Source organism: Quercus lobata, chromosome 8 (genome assembly GCF_001633185.2).
Source record: "Quercus lobata isolate SW786 chromosome 8, ValleyOak3.0 Primary Assembly, whole genome shotgun sequence".
Classification (NCBI taxonomy): Eukaryota; Viridiplantae; Streptophyta; class Magnoliopsida; order Fagales; family Fagaceae; genus Quercus; species Quercus lobata.
In genome coordinates, this window is record NC_044911.1 from 539,337 (window position 1) to 563,283 (window position 23,947).

A 23,947-nucleotide genomic window follows, 5' to 3' on the forward strand; every position below is an offset into this window, starting at 1 on the left:
TTAATTTTTTTATTATTTATTTACATATCACGAGAATGATGGAAAAGAGTGAATGGTGGTTGTTGACTTATTGTATGTGAAGAAAGTGAAACAATTTTAAAAATTAATATTTTAATGAAACATAATGTAAAATAGATAATATGATTTGAGGAGTATTCCCATCAATATGGTGTGAGTGCTAATTTTCCCTCAATTTGAACGGATTTTTTTTTTTTTTAATTTTTCCGTAGCATTAGCATTATTACTTTAACTTTTTCTTTTTCTTTTTTCCGTAGCATTATTACTGGTATCGGTTCTTTATTGGATGTGATACTGTGTTGTTTGAATATTTAAGCGCTCACACGTGCATAATAGACACTATTCATTTAACCTATATTAATAAGTTTATAATAATTATGTAAATTTATATGGTTACTGTAACAAACTTGTAAATTTATTCCTAAAAAAAAAAAGACTTGTAAATTTATATTGACATTATTCATTTCGCATTTAATTTTTTTATTATTTATTTACATATCACGAGAATGATGGAAAAGAGTGAATGGTGGTTGTTGACTTATTGTATGTGAAGAAAGTGAAACAATTTTAAAAATTAATATTTTAATGAAATATAATGTAAAATAGATAATATGATTTGAGGAGTATTCCCATCAATCTGGTGTGAGTGCTAATTTTCCGTCTATTTTACACTAAAAAACTACTTTTTTTATTTTACAATACCACTTTTTCAAAACACATACATCAGTTTATCTATTTTACAATTTACTCTATTTAAATAATATTATTTATTCTTTTTTATTATTAATATTTATTAATATCTCTATTTCATTTATATTTCTCTCTTTTCATCTGAATTGTATCTCTCACTCTCAAATTTCAATTCCAAAAGTATCTCTCTCAATCCTCCCTCAACTATCTTCCTCTCTCAAACACTCACACACGGCGACAGATTCGGTGGCAGAGCGGCAATAGATCAGTGGCAGCAGATCGGCGATAGCAACTGCCTCGTTGGTTTTTTCACGTGGGTTTTCTGTTGGGTTTGGTTTTGATTTTGGTTTGGTATGGTTTTTTGGTGGGTTTGAATTGATTTTGAGTTGGGTTTCCTAGTGAGTTTTAATTGATTTTGGGTTGGGTTTTCCAGTGGGTTTGGCTTGATTTTAAGTTGGGTTTTCTAATTGCTTGTGTTGATTTTGGTTTAATTTTCCGTTGATTTTGAGTCAACTTTGTGGTGGATTATCAACTGTTCAAATGATTTGTGTTAGTGGTAAGTGCGGTGGTGATGGTAGTGCTACTGCATTGGTGGTTGGGTGGTTATCATCGACTTCTTCCTTCTTCTTCTTATGTTTTGCTAGGTTGTTGCGAATGTTAGGGATAACGTAGTTTGACAAAGGAGAGATAAAAATAATAATAATAAAGAATCATTATACATAACTTCAGTAACCATGCAAATATATACAGTTACTGTAGCAAATGCGTAAATATACACATTATAACACACACTGATGTGGGTAGTTTTAGAGGAAAATTGTGTAAATTTTGTCACTTTTTGTATTTTAGAAGCACTGATGTGGATGCTCTTAGTGAGTGTATAATTGTGTAAATTTACAATGTTACTGTAAATTTACACAGTTACTGTAACAAGCTTGTAAATTTATATTGACACTATTCTTTTTACATTTACTTTTTTATTATTTCTTTACATATCATGAGGATGATGGAAAAAAGTGGATGATGGTTGTTGACTTGTTGTATGTGAAGAAAGAGAAACAATTTAAAAAATTAATATTTTAATGAAATGTAATGTAAAATAGATATTCTGATGTATGAAGCATTTGCATCAGTCTGGTACAAGTGCTAATTATGCTAATTAAAATAGACAAAAAATTTTGCACTAGCTGATGCAAATGCTCTAAGCATGGATACAGACATTAACACGAAAAACACTAGACATCTCAATTCTTGAAAAATTAGATCAAACCTAACAACTATAAAAAAATTTTAAAATATTTATAAAATTAAAAAAAATCAATTAAAAATAATTCCTAACAAAATGGGGATATACATATGTAGAATTGTCCCTAACGCATCCATGTCCATGCTTCTCAAAATTTAACTAAGCAATGCATTAAGGAAATAACTTTAATTGCATAATGGAGAAAAGTATACTGAATAAAATTAGGGTACTACAATTTTTTGGGTTCAAGTCACTAAAATGCTCTCAAATCAAATGTGAGAAAGCATGCACGAAGATTAGGATTTAACTACTCCCCCTTTTTTTCTCTCTCTCTATGGTCTCTCTACTAAGAAACTAGAAAGTAGAACATATGTTATCTTCTTTGGAATGACAATTTGCTCCCTTTAATAACAAGGTTATTGGTAGGGCTTGTTGGTTTTTTTCCTTATTGAGGTGGGAAACACTGTCAATTTAGTCATCAATTTTCTTTGTCAATCCGTCTTTTCTTTTCCAATCAAGTATCGTGTGTCTTCTACCTGTGCACCATGGAAGACGTGCTAAAATATTGGAAAAAACTCTCCTTCACTGATATAGAAGAAGCCAAGATCAATCTAAAGAAATCCAAGAATCTAATAGTTGGGAACATGAACTTGCAGCAAAATTTATGACAAGAAAAGCCCTCAATGTAGAAGCTATTGGTAGAATTTTCAAGCCACTTTGGAGGGCTCGAAAAGATTTCAAATTCAGAGAGGCTGGTGATCACATTCTCCTTTGTGTTCGAGCTTGAAACTGCTATAGAACAGGTCCTAGCAACAGAGCCATGGTCTTTTGATAAGCACGTGGTCATTTTTCAACAATATGATTTCTCAATTCCTATGAGAAATTTGAGGTTTACAAATATAATTTGGGTACAAGTGCATGGATTGCTTATGAGTATGCTTGATCTTGAGACAGCGATTGAAATTGGGGAAACCATAGGCACTGTATCTCCATCTGAACACCTAAAGGAGATGGTCAAGGGAGATTTCTGTGAGTCAAAATGAAGGTTGATGTTTCAAAACCTCTGTGTAGGGGCAAAGATTGCTATCAACGCCAACGATGTCATCTAGATCTCCTTTAATTATGAAAAACTTCCAAACTTCTGCTACTGGTGTGGTAGGGTCTCCCATGTAGATAAAAAGTGTGATACTTAGCTAGCCAACAATGGAACTCTTAACCTGGAACAACATGGATACGATGCTTGGCTTCGGGCCCTACCCTACAACCTTGGGAAGGTCTCCTTCATCACTGTCTTGGGTACAGGAGATGGTTATGGCCGCTTTCAACTAGTGAACTCAGCCTCAAATAGTCCTCATGCTCATGCCAATGCGCAACAATTTCAAGCTTCCGATGAGTTTCCAGTCCATCCTTAAACTGGAGACGTTACTACTGCTAACTCAGCCTTTCAAACTCTACAACCCCAAATTTCTTGGCAATTATTGCGCAAAGTGTGGCTAAAGATGTTACTAATATTAATTAGGTAACAAATGCGATCACAAATTTCCAAACTTCCCATAACAGGTCTCAAGATTTTGAATCACAATTAAATGTTATTGATTTGTCCATTAAGGGGTTTGACACCAATAACATCTCCAAATCAGTAACTGATACACGGCCAATTACTATGGAGCTTAATGGAGAAATTTTAGGTAAAAATCTTGACAACTTTCAAGATTGCTCACTCATGGATCCTCAAGCCCCACGTAAGTGGAAAAATATTTAGGGATGGCAACGGGTCGAGTTCGGGCCGGGTTTTTGCATACCCGGGCCCGACCCACGGGCCAAGACCCAAAACCCTGACCCGGCCCTAATATTAATCGGGTTTTTTTTTCGGGGCCCAGACCCCCCCCCCCCGCCGGGCCCCGCGGGCCCCGTTTAACCTGTTGGGCCCAAATCTGGCCCAACTGATTTTTTTTTTTTTTTAAGCCCATTGAGTTGTTTTTTGCCAGATTGAGGCCCATGCATTGGGTAGCCAATTTAAGCCCATCCAAGGCATTATTAGGCAGCCAATTCAAGCCCATTCAAGGCATTATTAGGCAGCCAATTCAAACCCATTCATTGGGCAGCCAATAAATCATAACTATAAATCAATAAATCACCAAACACCAATACATCTATAAATCAATAAATCATAACTAAAATTACCAACTAAACATAAAAATAAAATAAATCCAATAAGTCCAAGAACTAAGTATCAAAAGTCCAACAAGTTCAAGAAATTCAAAAATAAAAAGTTACAAAACAAATCCTACAAGTGTGAGAAATTACAAAATGTCTTATCCTCCACAAATCAACAAATTAAAAAGGCTAAAAAATTACAAAATGCTAAAAAGGTTTAAAATAATTACAAACCAACAAATTAATCCAACAAGTTTAAGAAATTAAAAAGGCTACTAAATTAATACAAAATGTCTAATCATCCATAATTGTGACACAACTCCCATCCTCTTCATTAGGCTCCCTATCATCAAGAATTGATTGAAGTGTACAATCTCCAGACATAGTTGAAGAACCTACAACAACAATGAATTAAAGAATGAAATTTCAAATTGTAACTAGCAAATATAAAACTACAATTTTAATTTTATAAATAGAAATTAGACAATTACTAACCGTTGATTTCACTTCATAACCAATTCTGAGCACACATCATTGCCTTTATAGTCTTGGGATGTAGCCTACTACGGTGTAACAAGAATGGCTAAAATATCACTTGCAATCCTTTGAAAAGTAGGATACTTTAAACCATTACTTTTCCACCATCCCAAAATATCAAAATCTTCACTCCTCTTCAACACTCCCTCATCAATGAAATGATCAAATTTCATTCTAGCACTCCCATGTTTCTTTAAACTACTTGAACTATTATTCACAAACTCATCAAAAGATGACATTGCCCCACTCAACCTAAATTTCATTTGTACCACAGGGCTTGAAGTACTAGCAGGAATATGAGAACTTCCTTCATTATCTATAGAGGACTCATTTATATCTCCATACTCATCAAGCAAATCATAACAAAGATTCTTAATTTTTTCAATCTCCAAATTAGAATTATCACCATAAATGTTAGGATAATAAAATTCTAATAACTTCATCTTATATCTTGGATCTAAGATAGCAGCAATAGCCATAACAACACTAACATTAGCCCAATAAGAATTAAACTTAGCAAGCATGCTTTTTGCCATCGCACTTATCATCTCATTTGAAAACACACTCCATTCATTCAATGCAATTTTCAACTCACACACCACATTAAAATACATATTAGTTGTGGGATACTTACGACCAGAGAAAAACTCAGTCGCACTATGAAAAAACTCCAACCTCCCACAAATATCTTTGGCTAACTCCCAATCATAATCATATAGTAAACAAGTATAAGATATTTCACGTTTAGGCAAACGTGAGAAAACATCTTTATAAATCAATGCAGTAGAAAGCATTAAGTAAGTTGAATTCCAACGAGTTTTACAATCTAAGACTAACTCTTTGGTGCATTGAACACGCAATTGACGTGCATTTTCTTCAAATTTTTGCCTTCTTTTTGGTGATCCAGTCCAATAAATCACACTATCACGAATTCTCTCAATACCATCACCAATAAGAGACAACCCATCTTGAACAATCAAATTCAAAATATGTGCAGCACACCTCATATACAACATAGACCCATCCAACATAAGAGAACTAGTATCAAGCTTATTCAAAAGAAGTCTAATCATGGCATCATTAATACTACAATTATCAACAGTAATTGTAGAAAACTTACTATCAATGTTCCACTCTAAAAAACAATCAACAAGAACTTCAGCAAGAACTTCTTTTGTGTGTGGAGAAGGAACATAAACAAACCTAGAAAAATAATATGAATAATTTTAACATAACTCAATAAACATTCTAAATGTAAAGTCTTTAACATTCAATTTATAGATAAAAAAAATTACCTTAGAACCCGGCTTTGCAACATCCAAGTATGATCAATGAAATGAGCGGTAATGACCATAAACCCTCTCTTTTTGTTACTTGAAGTCCACATATCGGTTGTAATGGCCATCCTACTTCCATTCTTGTCTGTCATCTTCAAAGCTTTCTCCCTCTCATTATCATAGATCTTAAGAATGTCACTCTTCAAAGTATTTCTTGTGACAAGTTTAAACATAGGTTTAAGATCGGCCACAAATTCTTTAAACCCAATATGGTCAACCATTGAAAGAGGATATTCATGTAGGATGACCATACGAGCAAGCTTATTCCTAACTCTAACTTGATCAAATTGATAACTACCTAAACTCATGGTTCCATTCACCTTATTTTGTTGTTTGATCAAGACTTGTTGTCTCATATCCCTTATATCTTTAAATTTCATCCGTGGACATCTTGCTAAATGATTACGTAAATGAGTTGTACCTTGGCTAGACTCACCCAAGTAAAGTTTGTTACGATGATGGCATTGGGCTTTAATTTTTCCTTCAACTTTCTTCCTTGTAAAGTGAGACCAAACATCTGAGGTAGTCTTTCTTTTTCTACTTGTATCCAAGTCCTCATTTGTAGGCTCTTGCTCTCCCTCTGTCCCTTCTTGTTCCTCTACCTCTAAGTCTTCTCCCACTAAGTCCACCGTCGGAGATTTTGGATTCCTAATTGGTTCAAAAGTTTGAGAGTTAAAATCAAAACAAATTATCACAAATTTATTATTACACATACTCATTGATTAACTACAAATTCAAACACTTACTCGTTGTTTAATGGTGATCCTGAGGGTGAACTGCCAGGTGACAATGGTGAGGGTGATCGTGAAAATGGCGAAAGAGACCGTATAGTCAGCAAGGGACAACGTTCGGTTCTTAAGGGAGAACCACTTGGCGAGGAAGAACCAGATTTGTTTGTGTCTGTGTTTGTGTCTTCCATTCTCAACCCTACTGAGTCCCATATGAAAACCATTTTTTCGAGGAAAAGAACTAGAGATGAAGAGGAGGCTCAACCTGAATTACCAAACAAAAAGTGCCAGGTCTTTACAAGGAATGGCCAGGAAAATTCAATGGTAGAAGCTTCGATGCAGCCCTGCCAACATCAATGAGTTTTTTTTTTTTTTTTTGGAACCTTCATGGGCTTGGGAACCAATGTACAAAGAAGGAGCTTGAAGTAGTGATTCGAGAAAAAGATCCCTCCACTGTGTTTTTATTTGAAACTTGGGCAGCTGAAGCTAGGCTAAAGGAAACTTGGACTTCGAAAATTTATTTTTTGTGGAGAGAAATAACAAAGGAGGAGGGTTGGCCTTATACTAGCTAAACTCGATTGATTTGATTGTAGAAACTTTCTCCAAAAACCATATTGATGCCATTATCAACAAAGGAAAGGAAGATACATGGAGATTGATGGGCTTTTACTGTGAACCAATGGCACACAAGCAGTTAGAATCTTGGAATATGCTCTGCCACTTGAACAATAGATTTAGCTTACCATGGCTTTGTACAAGAGACTTCAACGAATTATTGAAAAGCTCTGAAAAATTGGGAGGCAACAATAGAAGTCAAACTTAGATGCAGCTATCTTGGGTTTGTTGGGCCACAATACACATGGCAAAAAAAATTTGCAGATGGACGCTCAATTTAGGAGAGACTTGGTCGTGGTTTTGCTAACAATGATTGGCTGATGAAATTTGCAGGTACAAAAGTTCACCATTTATCTTCAGTCACCTCTAATCACAATCCACTTTGGATTGTACCAGATGGTTTGGAGCTCCCTTATACTGTAAAGCCATTCTAATTTGAAGAGATGTGGCTATCTGATCCGAGTTGTGCTGAAATTGTTGAAGTCGTGTGGTCCTCAAGGTGCTGATGATCCATCTGTGGAGGTAATGAAGAAAATTTTCAAGTCGGGTAAGGATTTGAGCAAATGGAATCAGGATCACTTTAGGAATTTTTGAAAGGAGTTAGAAAAGAAAAAAAAAAAAAAAAAAGCTTCTTTGAAGAAAGTTGAGGAAGAAGCAATGAGAACTGGGATCAATTTTAGAATACAGGCTTTGAAACAGGAGATCAATGACCTGATTGATAAAGAGAACCGGTTGTGGTTCCAGTGGGCTAAGGTCCTATGGCCAACAAATGGGGACAAGAATTCCAAATTTTTTCATAGCAGAGCCACGCAACGGAAATGAAAAAATTCAATCCTAAAAATCTAAGATACATCTAGTCAATAAAGATCAAATCCTAAGGATGTGGACAAGTGCTTAATATATTATTTTCAAGAGCTCTTTACTTTGACCCACAACCAAAACCCAAATGCAACAATCAATTCTATCAATCCCATCATTAGTGTAGAAATGAATTCTCAGCTCTCGGTAGATTTCTTGGCTTAGGAAGTTTAAGTAGCTGCCCTAAAATAGATGGCCGTTCTAAAAGCCTCAAGCCCGAATGGTATGCCCCCTCTTTTCTATCAAAATTTTTGGAATTTAACTGGTAATGATGTAACTAAAACAATTCCTAAATTCCTAAATTCTGCCTCTTTACCTGAACACCTAAATCATATTTTCATTACCCTTATTCCAAAAAAGAAAAACCTGAATATGCATTTGAATTCAAACCCATAAGCCTGTGTAATGTTTTGTATAAGATTTTTTCTAAAGTCTTGGCAAATAGGTTAAAAATAATCCTTCCAAAAATTATCACAAAGCACCAAAGTGCTTTCACTAAAAGTCGCCTTATTTCTAATAATATTTTAGTAGCTTTTGAATCTCTCCATAGTATGCAAAAACACAAAGGAAAAGATGACTTCATGGCTATAAAACTCGATATGAGTAAAGTCTATGATAGGGTTGAGTGGCCATATCTCAAAGTGGTCATGGCAAAATTTGGATTCAATGTCCAATGGATAAAACTTATCATGTTGTGTGTGACAACTGTTTCTTACTTAGTTCTTGTCAATGGGAAGCCAAAAGGCATGATACATCCATCCAAAGGCATTAGACAGGGCGACCTTTTATCTTCCTTTCTCTTCCTGCTATGCACAGAAGGTTTGCATGGTCTCATCAGCAATGCAGCAGCCAATGGTGACATTAGGGGTTATTCTCTCTGTAGAAATAACCCTTGCCTGACACACCTACTTTTGCAAATGATAGGCTTTTGTTTTGCAGGGCTACCATACAGAAGTGCCAAAAAATCCTAGACATCCTGGATACTTATGCTCAATGCTTGAGTCAACAAATCAACAAAAGCAAAACTACTATATTCTTCAGCAAGTGCACCTCTAAAGCGATAAGAGATCATGTCAAGCTTGCTTTGGGGGTTTCAGAGATTTAACAGTATGAATAATATTTGGGGTTGCCATCTCTTGTAGTGATAAACAAGAAAGCCAGTTTTAATTATATAAATAAGGAATCCAAATCTTCTGTCCCACTTTTCCTGCTCCACTCCATTCCACCAATAAAAACTTGCTACATGTTCACCTAATTAATTAAATACTACTATTAATTAATAACAATAGTATTAATAAGTCAGTAATGATAGTATTTAATTAATTAGGTGAACATGTGGCATGTTTTTATTAGTGGAGTATAGAGTGGATAAAAAAAAAGTGAGACAGAAGATTTGGACTCATAAATGAGAGGGTGTGAAAGAAAATATAAGAGTGGAAAGAAAAACTATTGTCCCAAGTAGGGAGAGAAGTGCTTATCAAAGCTATGGTCTAAGTCATCCCAACATATACCATGAGTTGTTTCAAATTGCCGGTAGGTTTATGCTTGGAGATTGAAAAGTTATGGTTTATGCAGGGAGAGAAATTCTTATCAAAGCTGTGGTTTATTCAGAGAGTTGTTTTAAAGGGCCGTGATGTCCTTTTGAACCATGCGAGATGGAGAGTGGGTAGTGGAAAGTTTATCGGGGTTTGGAATGATGCCCGGCTTCCCTCCTTGGAGCAACCAAGAATATTATCCTCTCCTGTGATTGGGTTTGAGGAAATAAAAGTATATGATCTCATAGACCCGGTCTCTAAACAATGGGATTCAGATTTGCTACAAGGTTTATTTAGCTCTCAAGAGGTCGAATTAATAACGAGTATTCCTTTATATCGCACCTATATTGAGGACAAGCTAGTATGGCCATACACATCTTCTGGTTTTTATTTAGTGAAATCTGGCTATGATTTACTTACCAACGAAAATGCAGTCCAACCCATCAATGCCAACCCGACTTAAGATGGAGGAGTTTGGAAAATTATTTGGGGTTTGTCAGTCCCAAATAAGGTCAAGAATTTCCTATGGCGATCTTGTAAAGAGGCAATCCCGGTAAAGAAAATATGATGAGAAGGAAAATCCTCCATGATGATACCTGCGACCATTGTAATTTGAGTGTGGAGAGTGTATTGCATGCTCTTTGGAAGTGCTCGGCAATCTTGACAGTTTGGGATTCTTTTCCTAAATTTTAGTTTCACCATGGCCGAAGCTTCCAAACAGTTTCAGACCTCATCATATTTGCTCATGAAGAAGGGAAGAATGTAAACTTGCTGGCAATGATCCTCTGGTCTGTATGGTATCGTCGGAACCAGCTCAGAACCACCAACAAGGACTACCCCGCCAACCAAGTCGCTTAGAATGCCCAGCAAGCACTCATGGAGTTTCACCGAGCAAATCATGTTTCAACTCCTCAGTCCTCGACTCGTGTTCAACCTCGGGTCAGATGGAATCCCCCACCTGTAGATACACTCAGAAGTAAACTTCCATGGAGCAACTTTTAAGGATATCGAAAAAGCTGGCCTGGGCAATATGATTCGCAACTCGCTGGGACAGGCCATAGCTTCCCTCTCTGAACTGGTGCATCTCCTATATTCTTTGGATATTTTTGAAGCCTTGGCAGCGGCAAGAGCTATCTCTTTTGCTTTTGAACTTGGCTTGTCATCTTTTATCCTAGAAGGTGATTCTGAGATTGTGATTAAGAGCCTCATAAGCGAGGATGTTTCTTTCTCCCCTTTTGGTCATATTCTTGCCTCGGCTAAAGCCACCATATAAATCAGCTGCTGTATTTCCTTTTCTCATGTTCATAGACTTGGTAATTATGTTGCTCACAACCTAGCTAACATGCTAGACATATTAGAGGTTATATGGTGTAAATGGAAGATGTTCCTCCACACCTCCAATCTGTACTTTCAACTGATTACGGCTAATTTCCTTAATGAAATTTCATGATGTTCTTTCAAAAAAAAAAAAAAAAAAGGAAGTCACTAAAATTATTTTCAAGTTAATTAGATTTGAGGGTAGTGGGTGTATCATTAATTCTCCATTGTCATTAATTCTATTTGTGTTCGCTGATTAGATGTCCAGATTCTTGGATTTCTTAATGCATATAGTCAATTGTGTCTCTCCTGCTATGTGATGCTTAATTTGCTGCTCACATTTATCTAATCCACTGTGCATCTTCTAATTCTATTTGTATTGTTGAGTTCTTTTTTTATTTTCGATTATCTCTGCATCTACACCATTTGATGCACCGCTATTTGCTAAATAAATAAATAAATGCATAGCTAAATCATGGCCCACCAGATGTTGTATACCAATCTTGCTTTCACACAAACAATGCATTATTATCTATTATTGGCACTAACAACTCAAGGTGCACCTATAAACTAGACTAAGACCAAAACACTCTTTTATCAATTCATCATGCAAACCGCCTTTCTTGTGACTTTGATTATACTGTTTCAACCACTTCACTTTAGTCCTCTAAATTTATCACCAAACATTTTGCCATAAATCTTTTGTAACTTTCCCTACATTGCTATTGTTTACTAATTCCAAACAAAATAGTAACCTTTTTAAGCAGTTAACAATTCACATGCTTGTATTCACAACTCTAATTATACTTCACTTTTAAACTCAAAAGTTCTATTTAGTGAACGTAAATGCATTGTCTCCACTTTTGGAATAACTTATTTTCATTGACATTGTGAAAATGGTTCCATTCAATGTATATGCACAGAATCGAAGATATTCACGCTCCATTTGCTTTAACAAATACATTTTTACAAAAAAGTTCACATGTACACTTAAGAACATAAGAAGAACGGTCATTTAGCATCATAATGCAGCTGGATGATTCAAACCAATATAATAGCTCATCATAGAGAAAAGGAAATATTTCTAAACCATATATCCATACAAAACAAGAGACCAAGATATAAAATAGGTTAGTAAAGCCGAGCTCCTTCAAAAGGAATTCAGCTGGTCTAAGCGAACCTACTTCAAGATGGGGAACACTGAGCTATTATATTGAAAGTCAGAATTGGGAGATGAAGGACCAACATTTGGGATGATGAGAAAGAAAATAGCCCACATCTTTTGTAAGCACCACAAGATTGGGTACACACTGTGCTATACTGAAGTCAGAATTGGGAGATGAAAGAACCAACATTTGGGATGATGAGAAAGAAAGCAGCCCACATCTTTGGTAAGCACCACAAAGCTCGGTTCTCATAAAGTAAATTTCTAACATACATGAAGGATAGTACCCAGCCATCTACCCTAAGACACTGGTTTTCTTTTCCCTTGTTGCCACAATCGTTGCCTTCTAGCCTTCTTTACATTCCCTCCCTTTTACACACTTTATGATGAAAATCCAGACTTACACCAAAAGAGAACGACTTTGCTACATTGCACAACATAAAAAATATACAACTACTCCCTTTTCCAACTGCATGATATGATACTAGATTTTTCAATTTTGCTGAAAAGTAATCAGCGACACCAACACACTTATTTGCAGGTTTCACATTCAACTCAAATTAGAGAATCAAGGTATGAGTAGTTCCGGCATCTACCATACTCAAGGAGGCTACCATATGTACGATCCCACACTCCGATAAAAAGAGATTCTGTGTCTGGACTGAATGATACGCCAGATATTTCGCCAAAGAAATCAATCTCCTGTTCCTTCTCATATCCATTTTTTGCATCATAGACATGAACAAAGTCAGCAGGCTCTGCCATTGCCATATACTGACCATCAGAAGTATAGCGTATTGATCGAATGGCCCCAAGGTTGCCCTTCAGAACAGCGACTGACTTGGATAAATTTCGGACATCCCAAACCCGGCAGGTTTTGTCCTGGTTTCCAGTTGCAAAAGTGACACCATTAGGGTGCCATGCTGATGCAAACGAGAAATCCAAGTGCCCACACAAGGACATGACCGTCTACAAGAATCAAAATTCAAATTACACATGCTTAGCCATCAAAGCAGCGACAGATGGATATTAACAAGTCTAGCTGACAAAAAATTAAAAACAAAGAGTACCTTTCCAGTTTGGGAATCCACCAGCATACCGTCTGGGTTGTCTCCCACAATTGTAAGAAGTTTACCGTCAGGACTCAGAGAAGTATGCTGCAAGTAGCAGACAAAAGCATGTAACAACAATCTGGAGCATTCACTTTTTTACTTAGAGACATGAAGTAGCAATAGTTTGCAATTCAGCCATGATCTAGCAACATCAAGGTGTTTGGCTCTCCCAGTCAAATGTGGCCCAATGGAGCCAAGACTAATAATAATAATATAATTTGCCATGTCTCATATTCATAAACCTCTGCATGCAATCCAAACTACTAATACTGGTAAAAAGAAAAGGAGATATAACGCGTCTTAACCACAACCATCTCAACCATGCCCCAAAGAGTTGGTCATCACTTTACACAATTATCATCTTGTCCAGCAGAATTACAAGAAGTATAGGAACATAGCCAAATACCTTCTTTTTTTTTTTTTATAATTTAGTAGTTGGGGGCCGGGGATTTAAACCCTAGATGTCCCCTCTTAGAAACACAAGGAGGTGCCAATTGAGTTATAAGACTATTGGCAACATAGCCAAATAACTACCAAAGGATTATGTGTTAAACAAAAACGCATGAAATGGCCAGGCAAACAAAATGATGTGATATGATTCTATCAATTGAGCCTTGGCAAAATATTCTCATCATTACAAGTCAAACCATTGTTGCCAAGACAGATATCCCAATACATTCCCTCCATCCACTATTTTTTGTTTCAATATTCCATTGATTGGACAAGTCATGACATAAAAGTACTTATTTTTTTCTTAATAAGTAAACTATATACTTATATTCGAAGTACATATCTCAATCCATGACCCAAAGAGTATACTGAATATTAAATTGCAATCCATGGCTCCACGTTGTAGGTAAACATGATCTGCATGCATGTCATGAGATATGATGTGAAGCATGTAAAACTTGGTACCCATGTCATCAATACATTTACAACCAAGATTTACAAAATTGTCCAACTATTGATATAAATAGCCAGAAAATACAATATAGGGGGCTCACATTCACTGGCCAAGGATACCGGAAGTGCTTAGTAAGTTGAAATTTCTCCATATCAAAGTCTCTAACTCCACAATCATTATTTGAAGCTGTAAAGTGAACTGCACCACTGAAATTGAAGAAGACAAGTTCAATTAGGTTTATTTTGGAAGTTCACAGTTCCACCACCAAGACAAGGGGCAAATAAATACCTGGCGCTGACGTAAATCTCGACAGCATTGGTGATAGCATTATCATCATAAGTTGTCCTGGAACAAAAACTAACTCCAGGCCGATCCAGATGCTGTAATCCAGTGAAAAAGAAAATAAAAGAGAATTACATTTAGCCCGATGTTTTATGATATGTTCATATTGCAACATAATAACTCTTAAAAGGGATAGAGTGGCTGGATAATAGCGGTTATCAAAAGCCTAATGGAAAACCTTATTCCATTCTCAAAATTTAGAAGTTTTCTTCGTATTGTATCAGTATTCTATTTAAGGACGGCTTGATTACTAGGTCACTCCAAGGAATGCCAATAAAAAAAATTGTTACTGCACAAGTAACCATCCAAAGCCAAGTAATTGCAGTCACCATGTACATTGGTTGACTGCAACTGCAGCGGCAATGCTTATTCAGTCTGTAATATCTCTGACTGCCTTTTAAGTCAAGGATAGCACAATTGCTGAGGACCATGCCTCATGAAGCGAAGGGTCACTAGTTCAAATCTCCCGTTCCCCCTCCCCTTGGAGCCAAAAACTCATCTATCTACACACACACACACACACACACACACAGAATAATATGAAACTTACCTTACAAATAAGTTCACACACACACACACAGAATAATATGAAACTTACCTTACAAATAAGTTCTCCTTGGAATCCTCCAGCAACTAGTAGCTTATCTTTTACAGAGAGAGTACTCACTTGAGTCTGGGTAAATCCCTCCAACAAACTTCCAGGATGTTTCTGTGGGAGAAAATAGATTAGATAGATTTCATGGAAGAGCATAATTCAAGATAAAAAGAAGAACATTAAGTACATTAAATATATACAAAACCAAGGTTGTTTTTCAAACCAAATATCATATCCCAGACCCACCTCCGATGGCGCAACATGCCCTGAGACATTGAGAACTTCTTGCTTGCTGCAATTTAAGGAGGACCAATGGACGACAGTAAAATGAGACATAAGGTAGACATCATGCTTTGAGGTAGCCCAAACCAAGTTCCTCAACTGCATCACCAAACAATAAAAATGTAGGTTGGCCAATCATACCAAAAGTCTTATTTTCCAGAAAGTGTTATGCCTATGTGTCTGTGTGTGTTTAATCCGTGTCTGGTGTCCATGCAGCACATCAATTCAAGTAACCCGTTTTATCAAATGTGTGACAAAGAATTGTTACTCAAAGAGATGAGATTAATTCATTCAAACAAATTACAGTAATAAAAGGATCAATAAGGTGAGGCAAAACAGTTTTATGACAGCCAGAATCGCAAAAAAGAATCACTGAACTCACAACGACAAGGGAAACAATAGCCTACAGGTTATTACAATAATTTTCATTCACCTGACCTGAAAATGAAGAATGGTTGATTTCACAGATCTTGAATTCCGCCTGAACTCATAATATGAACCCCCTTTCTTTGTAACTTTGCAATCCTGTTTAAAATGGATTTTAAACAATAGGGAAAAAGAATATAAAATAAATAAAGAAAAAGGATAATTTTGTCAATTTACTTGGTTTAATTTTTTTTTTTTTTTTTTTTTTTGATAAATCAATTTACTTGGTTTAATTACAATTATCAACCCAGTCATATAATAAGTTGATCTATAAAAATGAAAATCACCCCAAAAAATTTACCTTCCCAGACCCCTCTCCAGACTGAGGGATGTTTTCATAGTTCTTGTATTGTTCAAGCCTAGTTTGCCGGTATTTCTCCCTAGTGATGCTAAGCCTATCCCAAGGGATTCCCTGGATATCTTTTCCACTTCTAGCTTGAGCAGCAGTAGTATCAGCTGCTTTGCTATTCTGCACCAGAGACAGAAAGTTATTCCATGTACTCATTAGCCTAAGAAAAGGCTACTTCACTTTCATAATATACTTTTACCCAACAAAAACCAAAATAATTAAAAAGAAATATATATTCTACACTAACATATGGCAACATGACCATACTTAAATTCATTTAAGCTATACATATATGTGATCTCACAAGGGATATGAATAGAAACACAAACCCCGTGGTCGTATTCATCAACATCAGACTCTGAGCCAGCCATGTCTCGACCACGAAACTCATCATCCATCTCATCATCTACATCTTCCATTTCATATTCATCCGCCATGTATTCAGCATCATCCCCTTGGTATTGGGACATGTTCTTTCTAACAATTTCACACCTACTCCAATAGTAAATCATCAGCAAAGACAAGAAGATCACACTTGAGCCCAAAATGTGTAGCAATAGACAGTGAAATCTAATTACAAGTTAAACCACTGTATTTGCAAAAGGGTTTTAAGTATTGCACTTATCATCTATTTATTAACTAATATGGATCATATAAGGATTGCAGGACTGCAATATTTTGGAGTGTCACCACTATTCAGGTGAACTCATCTATAACTTTTTCTGTTATATTTACATGTCACAACAAGTATCAAGATCAGACCATCACAATGGATATTCATATAAAGTCACTTATTCCATAAACAAATTATTCACGTCATTGATGATAAAAGTTTGCAACGTATTAAAAACTTCTTCAATTGTTAACTCGGGTGATTTATGTAAATAGTGATATAATAATGAGAATTGTCAGGTTGGATTTTGCTTGTATTCATGAGAAGCAAATTCTGGAGAGAGAGAGAGAGAGAGAGAGTTTTCTAAGGAGGAGATCATTATGGTATTGAACGAGATGGAGGGTGATAAAACACTAGCCCAGATGGTTTCACTATGGCATTTTTTCAAAAGTGCTGGAGGGTGGTGGAATGGGATGTTTTGGCTTTCTTTGCTGACTTCCAAAGACATTGTGTTTTTAATAAATCGCTTAATGCCTCCTTCCTTGCAATGATTCCAAAGAAGCATAATGCTGTGAATATCAAGGACTTCTGGCCTATTAGCCTAGTAGGAAGTGTGTATAAGTTGTTGGCTAACAGATTGTGGGCGGTCTTGGACAATCTCAGTTTTGAATCTCAAAATTCTTTTGTTGCTGGACAGCAGATTTTGGATTCAGTTCTTATTGCTAACGAGTGCTTAGGTAGCAAATTGAAAAGTCGTATTCCGGGCATGATCTGTAAACTGGATAGAGAAAAGGCTTATGATCATGTGAGTTAACATACGTTGTTTTTATCTGTTGGAAATGATGGGTTTCAGGGAGAGATGGAGGAGCTCGATGAATTTTTGTGTATCCACTGCTAGATTTTTTGTTCTGGTTAATGGCTTTCCTGCTAACTCTTTTGGCAGCTCTAATGGTTTGAGACACGGAGATCCTTTGTTGCCTCTCTTATTTCTGTTGGTCATGGAAGTGTAGTAGACTATTGAAGAAAACCGAGAAAGGTTTCATTCATGGCTTTCATGTGGGGCTTAATAATTCTGAGGGGGTGAGTATTTCACATAGCAGATGACACCATTCTATTTTGTGATGCCCCTAGCGTACATTTGTTATATATTAGACTGGTTTTATCTGTTTTGAAGCTCTTATTGGTTTGAAAGTTAATGTAGGATATTGCCAAACTCAGTCTCATTCCACTTTTTTAAATCCAACTTCAAGGCAGCCAACTTCTTAGAAAGAATAAAACTTGGGGTTCCTTGGAACCAACGTAGTCAAAGGCGAAAGGCGACCTTAAGGCGCCAAGGCCTTGTATCGCCCGAGGCGTGAGGCGACAAAAAGGCGCTAGCCCGAGTAAAGCGAGGCGCCAAATTCTTAATATATTTATTATACATATAGAACTTAAATCATATGTACCTAGTGCATTATAATATTATAATGAAGTGTATATTATAATGAAGTGTTTTTCAATGTGTAGCATGAAGAAATTAGGTCTATCAAATTATTTCAATATAGGATTAACATGATTTAGGCTCTATTAGTTAGTTCTAACAATACGTTTTACAATAAGCTTCTATATAACAATAAGTCTTACAAAACAAATTTGTAAATTAATTTAACTAACAATAGGTTTCACAACAAACATCTATAAAAAAAAAATTAAAAAAAAAAAAACTTGAGGCTCTCGCCTTAGCGCCTTTTTCATGGCTTAAGGCGCTCGCCTTGCTCGCCTAGGCTCTAAAGGCGAGCGCCTCACTAAAGGCGCCTCGCCTTAGAGCCTTTGAGGCGCCTTAGTGGCGCCTCGCCTTAAGAGCCTTTGAGGCACCTTAGTGGCGCCTCGCCTCGCCCGGGCTCCTAGGCGAGCGCCCGGCTCGCCTTTGACTACACTGCTTGGAACAAATAGGATGCCCACCACTTCTTCACTTTGTCGACAAAATTATCCACCCTCAACCACATATTTTCAAAATGGAAAGGAATTGTACCTCTTCGTTGACTCCCACCCTCCAACAAAATAGGAAAATGGTCAGAAAGTATTCTAGACATCCTTTTTTGGGAGAACTAAGTGAAGTGATCTACCAAAAGTGGGGAGAAAAGGAACCGGTCTAGCCAAGAAGCTGAGGAAGTATTGGACCAGGTATAAAGGCCCCCTTCCATATGAATATCCATCAACCCATGCAAAGAAACAAAGTCAGAAAATCCATACATAGCCCGGGAGAAGCTAGCAGCCCCCAATCGCTCTGATGGGAAACGGATTATATTAAAGTCCCCTCTGAGGCACCAAGGCAAATCCCACCAACTGATCAGCCCGGTTAGCTCCTCCCACATCAACCTACGCCTTTTGTTCAAATTTGGCCCATATACGCCTGTAAAAGCCCACTTAAATTGGTTGCCTACATTTTTAAACTTGCATGAAACCGAAAAATGCCCCACTGCTTGCTCCACCTTTTCCACAACCCGTCTATCCCACATCAATAAAATACCTCCAGAAGCACCATCTAAGCCCAGGTACAACCAATCTACATATGGACAACTCTATATACTTCGAAAAATACCTCTAGTAATCCACTCTAGTTTGGTCTCTTGCAAACACACAATATCATTGCTTATTGTGGTGTCTTTGGAGGGAGAGAAATAGTAGATGTTTTGAAGATATTGAGAGATCTATTTCAGACCCCAAGCTACTCTTTTTTAGAACTTTAAGGGATTGGTTGTTTGCTTTGCAAAATCAATCATTCCCTTCTTTTATTGATTTCCTAGACACTTGCAATTTTTGTATTTGATTTCTTATCCCTTGTTCACTCCCTGTGCACTACAGTGTTCCTTTTTTAATCAATATATCTTATTACCTATCCAAAAAAAAAAAAAAAAAGTTAATGTAGGAAAAAGCGAATTAGTTCTGGTTGGGGAAGCGAGTAATTTGGTTGCACTAGCTAATATTCCCTGCTGCAAAATTGGTAGTTTTCTAATGACATATTAGGGAATGCCTTTAGGTGCACGCTATAAGGCAATCTTGATTTGGAATCCTAACTTGGAGAAGGTGGAACAAAAATTGTCGAGCTGGAAGAGACTTTACCGTCTAAGGGGGGTAGACTTATATTATTAGAGTCCACTCTCTCAAACCTTCCTGCATACATTTTATCCTCATTCACCATTCCTAAGTCTCTGGCTGATAAATTGGAAAGGAGTCAGAGGAGGAGTTCAAATATTCCTTGGTGGCTTGGGATAAGGTTTGTTTACATATTGAGAGAAGGGGTTTGGGGATTAGGAAATTTGTGCATTTTAACCAAGCTTTGCTTGGTAAGTGGCTATGTCGGTTTGGGCATGAAGTTTCCCATTTGTGGCGGCAAGTGAACGTCTCTAAATATGGGGAGGATAGGGGGGGTTGGTGTACTAAAGTTGGCAGGGGAACTCATGGGTGTAGCTTATGGCGGAGTGTACGGGAAGGTTGGAACATATTCTCTTTGCATGTGGCTTTTCAATGTTGGAGAGGGCAACCATATACAGTTTTGGCATGTTCATTGGGCTGGGGACCTCCCACTAAAATTACTATTCCCTAATCTGTTTGAGTGTTCAGCGGAGAAGGATGTTATTATTTCTGATGTGTTGGACTCTCAACCAGATGGGGAGGCAAGAAATTGGAACCTGAGGTTTCACAGGGCCTTTCATGATTGGGAGATGGATGTTGTTTTCTCTTTCTTTGATTTCATTTATTCTTGGGTTCCTAGGGGGGAGGGGTGAATAAGATGAGATGGTGTCTTAAGGGGAATGGCATTTTTTATACCCAGTCTTTTTACAGAGAGATTCAGGGTGCTACTATTGTTCCTTTCCCTTGCAAAGGTATTTGGTTCATCAAGGTTCCCAAGAGGGTGTCGTTCTTTTTGTGGACAGCAGCATTGGGAAAGATTCTTACTTTGGATAACCTCAAAAAGAAGGGTTTGTCATTGGTTAATTGGTGTTGTCTATGCTAAAGCAATGGGGAAACGGTGGATGACCTTTTAATCTACTGATACTGCTTCTGCTTTGTGGGGAGATGTGCTTCAAATGTTTTGGGATTCGGTAGGTTATGCCATTTAGCTGGAGAAATTACTTTAGTAAACACGGCTCGGATATTTGGAACATGGTTCCAGCTTGTTTGATGTGGCTTGTTTGGAAGGAGCAGAATAGACATACTTTTGAAGAGTTGGAGAGCTACTTGGATCAATTGAAAACTTTGTTTTCTTGTACTCTTTTTGATTGGTCCCGGACTTGGGGTTTCACACATTGCTCTTCTATTTTAGAGTTTCAAGTTTCTCTTAGATTTTCCTTTTTAAGTTTTTTGTACTTTGTTGACACTTTGTGTTCATCATCATGAACATAAAGCATATTTTATTTTTAATAAAATTACATTACATACTAATCAAAAAAATAATGAGTCAACATCATTGGCAAAATGCAATTAACTGAAACCATCGAACATTTGGCCATGCTTCTCAAGCTTTGCAAGGGTTAAAGTCATAGCAAACCATTGTCACAATACAAACAGCAATCCACAAGAGTATAAACACCTCTAACATTAATATTCATATATACAATTCATATTAACATAGGAGCTTGCACCAACATTATCTTCTATATCCTAATCATTTCTCATGTTATTGCTAATCCAATTATGATATAATCATTCAGGGTTTTTTTTTATATAATTATATAATCGTTCAGGAGAGATAAAAGATTAACTATTCTGCTATACTTTCAGTATACAAATATATATATATATATATATATATATATATAAAGACACAAAAAAGCATGATTTGGCATGAGTACCACTGGGCAATGGCCTTTCCACCTTCAACAAACAAAAATAGCTAACATAAACTGAAAATGACTATCTGGGCATAAACCAAAATTTGTGCACAAGAATTAACCATAGCTCAACAAACAAAATTCTTCACTTTCTGAAAATTGCATATCCCACATGCAAACAATCATGATCCCATACTTAATCCCAACTTTTAATTACCAAATCAACCAAACCCTAATTTAATTAGATATTAAAATAAATTATAAAAAAAAATTTAAAAAAAAAAACAACTACAACAACTCAGAATCAAATAAGGCATAATGAATATAGCAAATCAAAGAAAACAATTTACATTAAAAACAGACGCAAACCCAGGATTCAGAAAACAGTGCAAAAAATCAATCTTCATAAACAGAATCAAATAAGATCAACAGAGATCAAACAACAAAACCCCATGATCCTAAAAAAACAAAAATTATATTAAAAATAAAATAAAAAAAATAAAAGAAATGAAAAATACCTTTTTGAGATTGAGGGTTAGAGAAAGCTATATGGATCTGGAAATCCCAAACTCTCACAAAATGAAAAGCATCCTCGTCAGCAAGATTAATTTATTATGTATATATATTATAACAAAAGCTTTATTTTTTTTATATATATTATTTAATTTTTGCGGAAACCCAAATTGGAAAAATTAATATATAAAAATTGTTTTGGGGGTATTGGATCGCGAGGGGGAGGAGGAGAGAGCAAGGAAGAGAGAGAGAAGGTGGGTGTCTTTCGCTTTATCTTTATCCACTGGTTTTCTGAATCAATGTGAGTGTTGAGGAAATGAAAAGGACAGGTAGGTTTTTTCCTTTCTTTTTTTTTAATATTTTAATGTGCACAATTTTTTACTAACTATGATTTTCTTTTCTTCTTTTGATAAAAGGTGACTAACTATTCTATACCTACCATATATATATATAATGTTATTAATTAGTGAGGCACTTTTAAGTTATAATAGAATTTCACTTAAAATAGATTAATTATTTTATTAATTAATAAATTATATGATAAAAACAAATTAATTTTACTAGCCATAGAGATTTTTTTTTTAAGAAAATAAAAGATATAAAATTTATTTGATTAACATTGTACAACATCATATTTATAAAAATTTGTATAACATCACATGTATTCAAAAGTTCCCAAAATTTTTAAACCTCTTCAAGCTAAATACATTTAAATTAAGGGTTCTTTGTCAAATAGGCCACATAATTAGTCTTGCTAACATGAGCAAGATAAACACACATATGGGACAAAGGATGTTAGGATGTTATCTTTGAGCTGGACTCTCTCTTTAGTCTATTATTATCTCGCAATGAGTTAAGAAACTCTATTTTAGGATCATATACTTGTTTTTGATGGTAAGAATCTACTTTTTTAAGATGAATAAGTTGAGGTCAATCATATTTCTATGAAGTCAACATTTTTATAAACCAATTAACAATACATCAAGAAGATCGAAAAGAACAATTTTACTTTTATAATGAGTCTATCAGTTATGTTTTACAGTATATTTCATGGGAATCACACACATGAAAACTCTCAAAATTATTTTTTATACATCATTAATTGAGGTGGAAGATTGAAATCCTGAATGCATTCCTTAAAAACATTGTGGGGGGTAGGGTATCAGTTGAGTTAAATTCTAGTATAAGGCCCATATAACTTTTTTGAGAAAAAAACATTGACGTTCAATAAAGTTCTGTATTTTCTGCTTAGCCAATGACCTGTCCTGTCCTGTGTTCCAGACCATTTGACATGACTCACATGAGTAATCTGTAATCTTCCAATTTCTCAACCATCACTTCTCTCTCTTGAGTCTTGACGTATTCAATGATGTGGCCCACTTGAGCTGTTTTGTTCTAGATTTTCTCCTCTGTAAAGCCACGGTCTATCTTTGCCAAAAACCAAAAAAAAAACAAAAGGCATCTCATCCGTGTATTTTACTGATTATGGTCAAAAATTTCGTCGGTGTTTTTCTTATATTATATATATAACCTTTTTCTATTCTTGAAGGCCAACTTGTTCTCATTTTATTATTTCTTTTCTAAGAATGTGGTTTACCCTAAAAAAAAAAAAAAAATTAAAATAACGTGCTTACTCAATTGATTTCTAACCTATTTGGACAATGACGTATTGACGTACTTGAGCTCCACTAACTTTCAAAAGACACTATTTGATTTTCTGAAAAGTTTGTTTGGATACAACTTATTTTTACTAAAAATTAAAAATTAAAAACTGAAAATATTGTAACAAAATAA

At 35.8% G+C, this 23,947-nt stretch overlaps 3 protein-coding genes across 3 annotated transcripts; 1 reads left to right on the forward strand and 2 right to left on the reverse strand.

Annotated features, from left to right (window-relative positions):
• Window positions 1-4,405: 4,405 nt before the first annotated feature.
• Window positions 4,406-5,721, reverse strand: LOC115955400 (zinc finger BED domain-containing protein RICESLEEPER 1-like). Its single transcript, XM_031073517.1, has 2 exons — window positions 4,707-5,721; window positions 4,406-4,506 (listed from the first exon to the last, which is right to left on the reverse strand). Exons 1-2 carry the CDS (start codon window positions 5,719-5,721, stop codon window positions 4,406-4,408), a joined length of 1,116 nt encoding a protein of 371 aa, XP_030929377.1.
• A 6,262-nt stretch (window positions 5,722-11,983) lies between these two features.
• On the reverse strand, window positions 11,984-22,448 carry LOC115955888 (uncharacterized WD repeat-containing protein C2A9.03-like). The gene is made up of 10 exons (XM_031074280.1): window positions 22,159-22,448; window positions 16,543-16,705; window positions 16,166-16,333; window positions 15,877-15,963; window positions 15,403-15,537; window positions 15,160-15,270; window positions 14,508-14,599; window positions 14,320-14,425; window positions 13,274-13,360; window positions 11,984-13,172 (listed from the first exon to the last, which is right to left on the reverse strand). The coding sequence occupies exons 2-10, from the start codon at window positions 16,681-16,683 to the stop codon at window positions 12,759-12,761; spliced, it is 1,341 nt and encodes a 446-aa protein (XP_030930140.1). The 5' UTR covers window positions 16,684-16,705; window positions 22,159-22,448; the 3' UTR covers window positions 11,984-12,758.
• Window positions 17,260-17,724, forward strand: LOC115955402. Its single transcript, XM_031073518.1, has 2 exons — window positions 17,260-17,631; window positions 17,680-17,724. Exons 1-2 carry the CDS (start codon window positions 17,260-17,262, stop codon window positions 17,722-17,724), a joined length of 417 nt encoding a protein of 138 aa, XP_030929378.1.
• Window positions 22,449-23,947: the final 1,499 nt, after the last annotated feature.

Bases quoted from the DNA above. Each gene is read 5' to 3' on its own strand.
- LOC115955400 (XM_031073517.1), bottom strand. From the start codon at position 5,721: ATGATTAGACTTCTTTTGAATAAGCTTGATACTAGTTCTCTTATGTTG. The intron at 4,507-4,706 runs GTGATATTTTAG...TTGTTGTTGTAG, and splicing joins TACTTTTCAAAGGATTGCAA to GTTCTTCAACTATGTCTGGA.
- LOC115955888 (XM_031074280.1), bottom strand. From the start codon at position 16,683: ATGTCCCAATACCAAGGGGATGATGCTGAATACATGGCGGATGAATAT. The intron at 16,334-16,542 runs GTTTGTGTTTCT...TCTCTGGTGCAG, and splicing joins TTGATGAATACGACCACGGG to AATAGCAAAGCAGCTGATAC. The intron at 13,361-14,319 runs GTGAGCCCCCTA...TGCTACTTGCAG, and splicing joins GGTATCCTTGGCCAGTGAAT to CATACTTCTCTGAGTCCTGA.
- LOC115955402 (XM_031073518.1), top strand. From the start codon at position 17,260: ATGGCATTTTTTCAAAAGTGCTGGAGGGTGGTGGAATGGGATGTTTTG. The intron at 17,632-17,679 runs GTGAGTTAACAT...GATGGGTTTCAG, and splicing joins GAGAAAAGGCTTATGATCAT to GGAGAGATGGAGGAGCTCGA.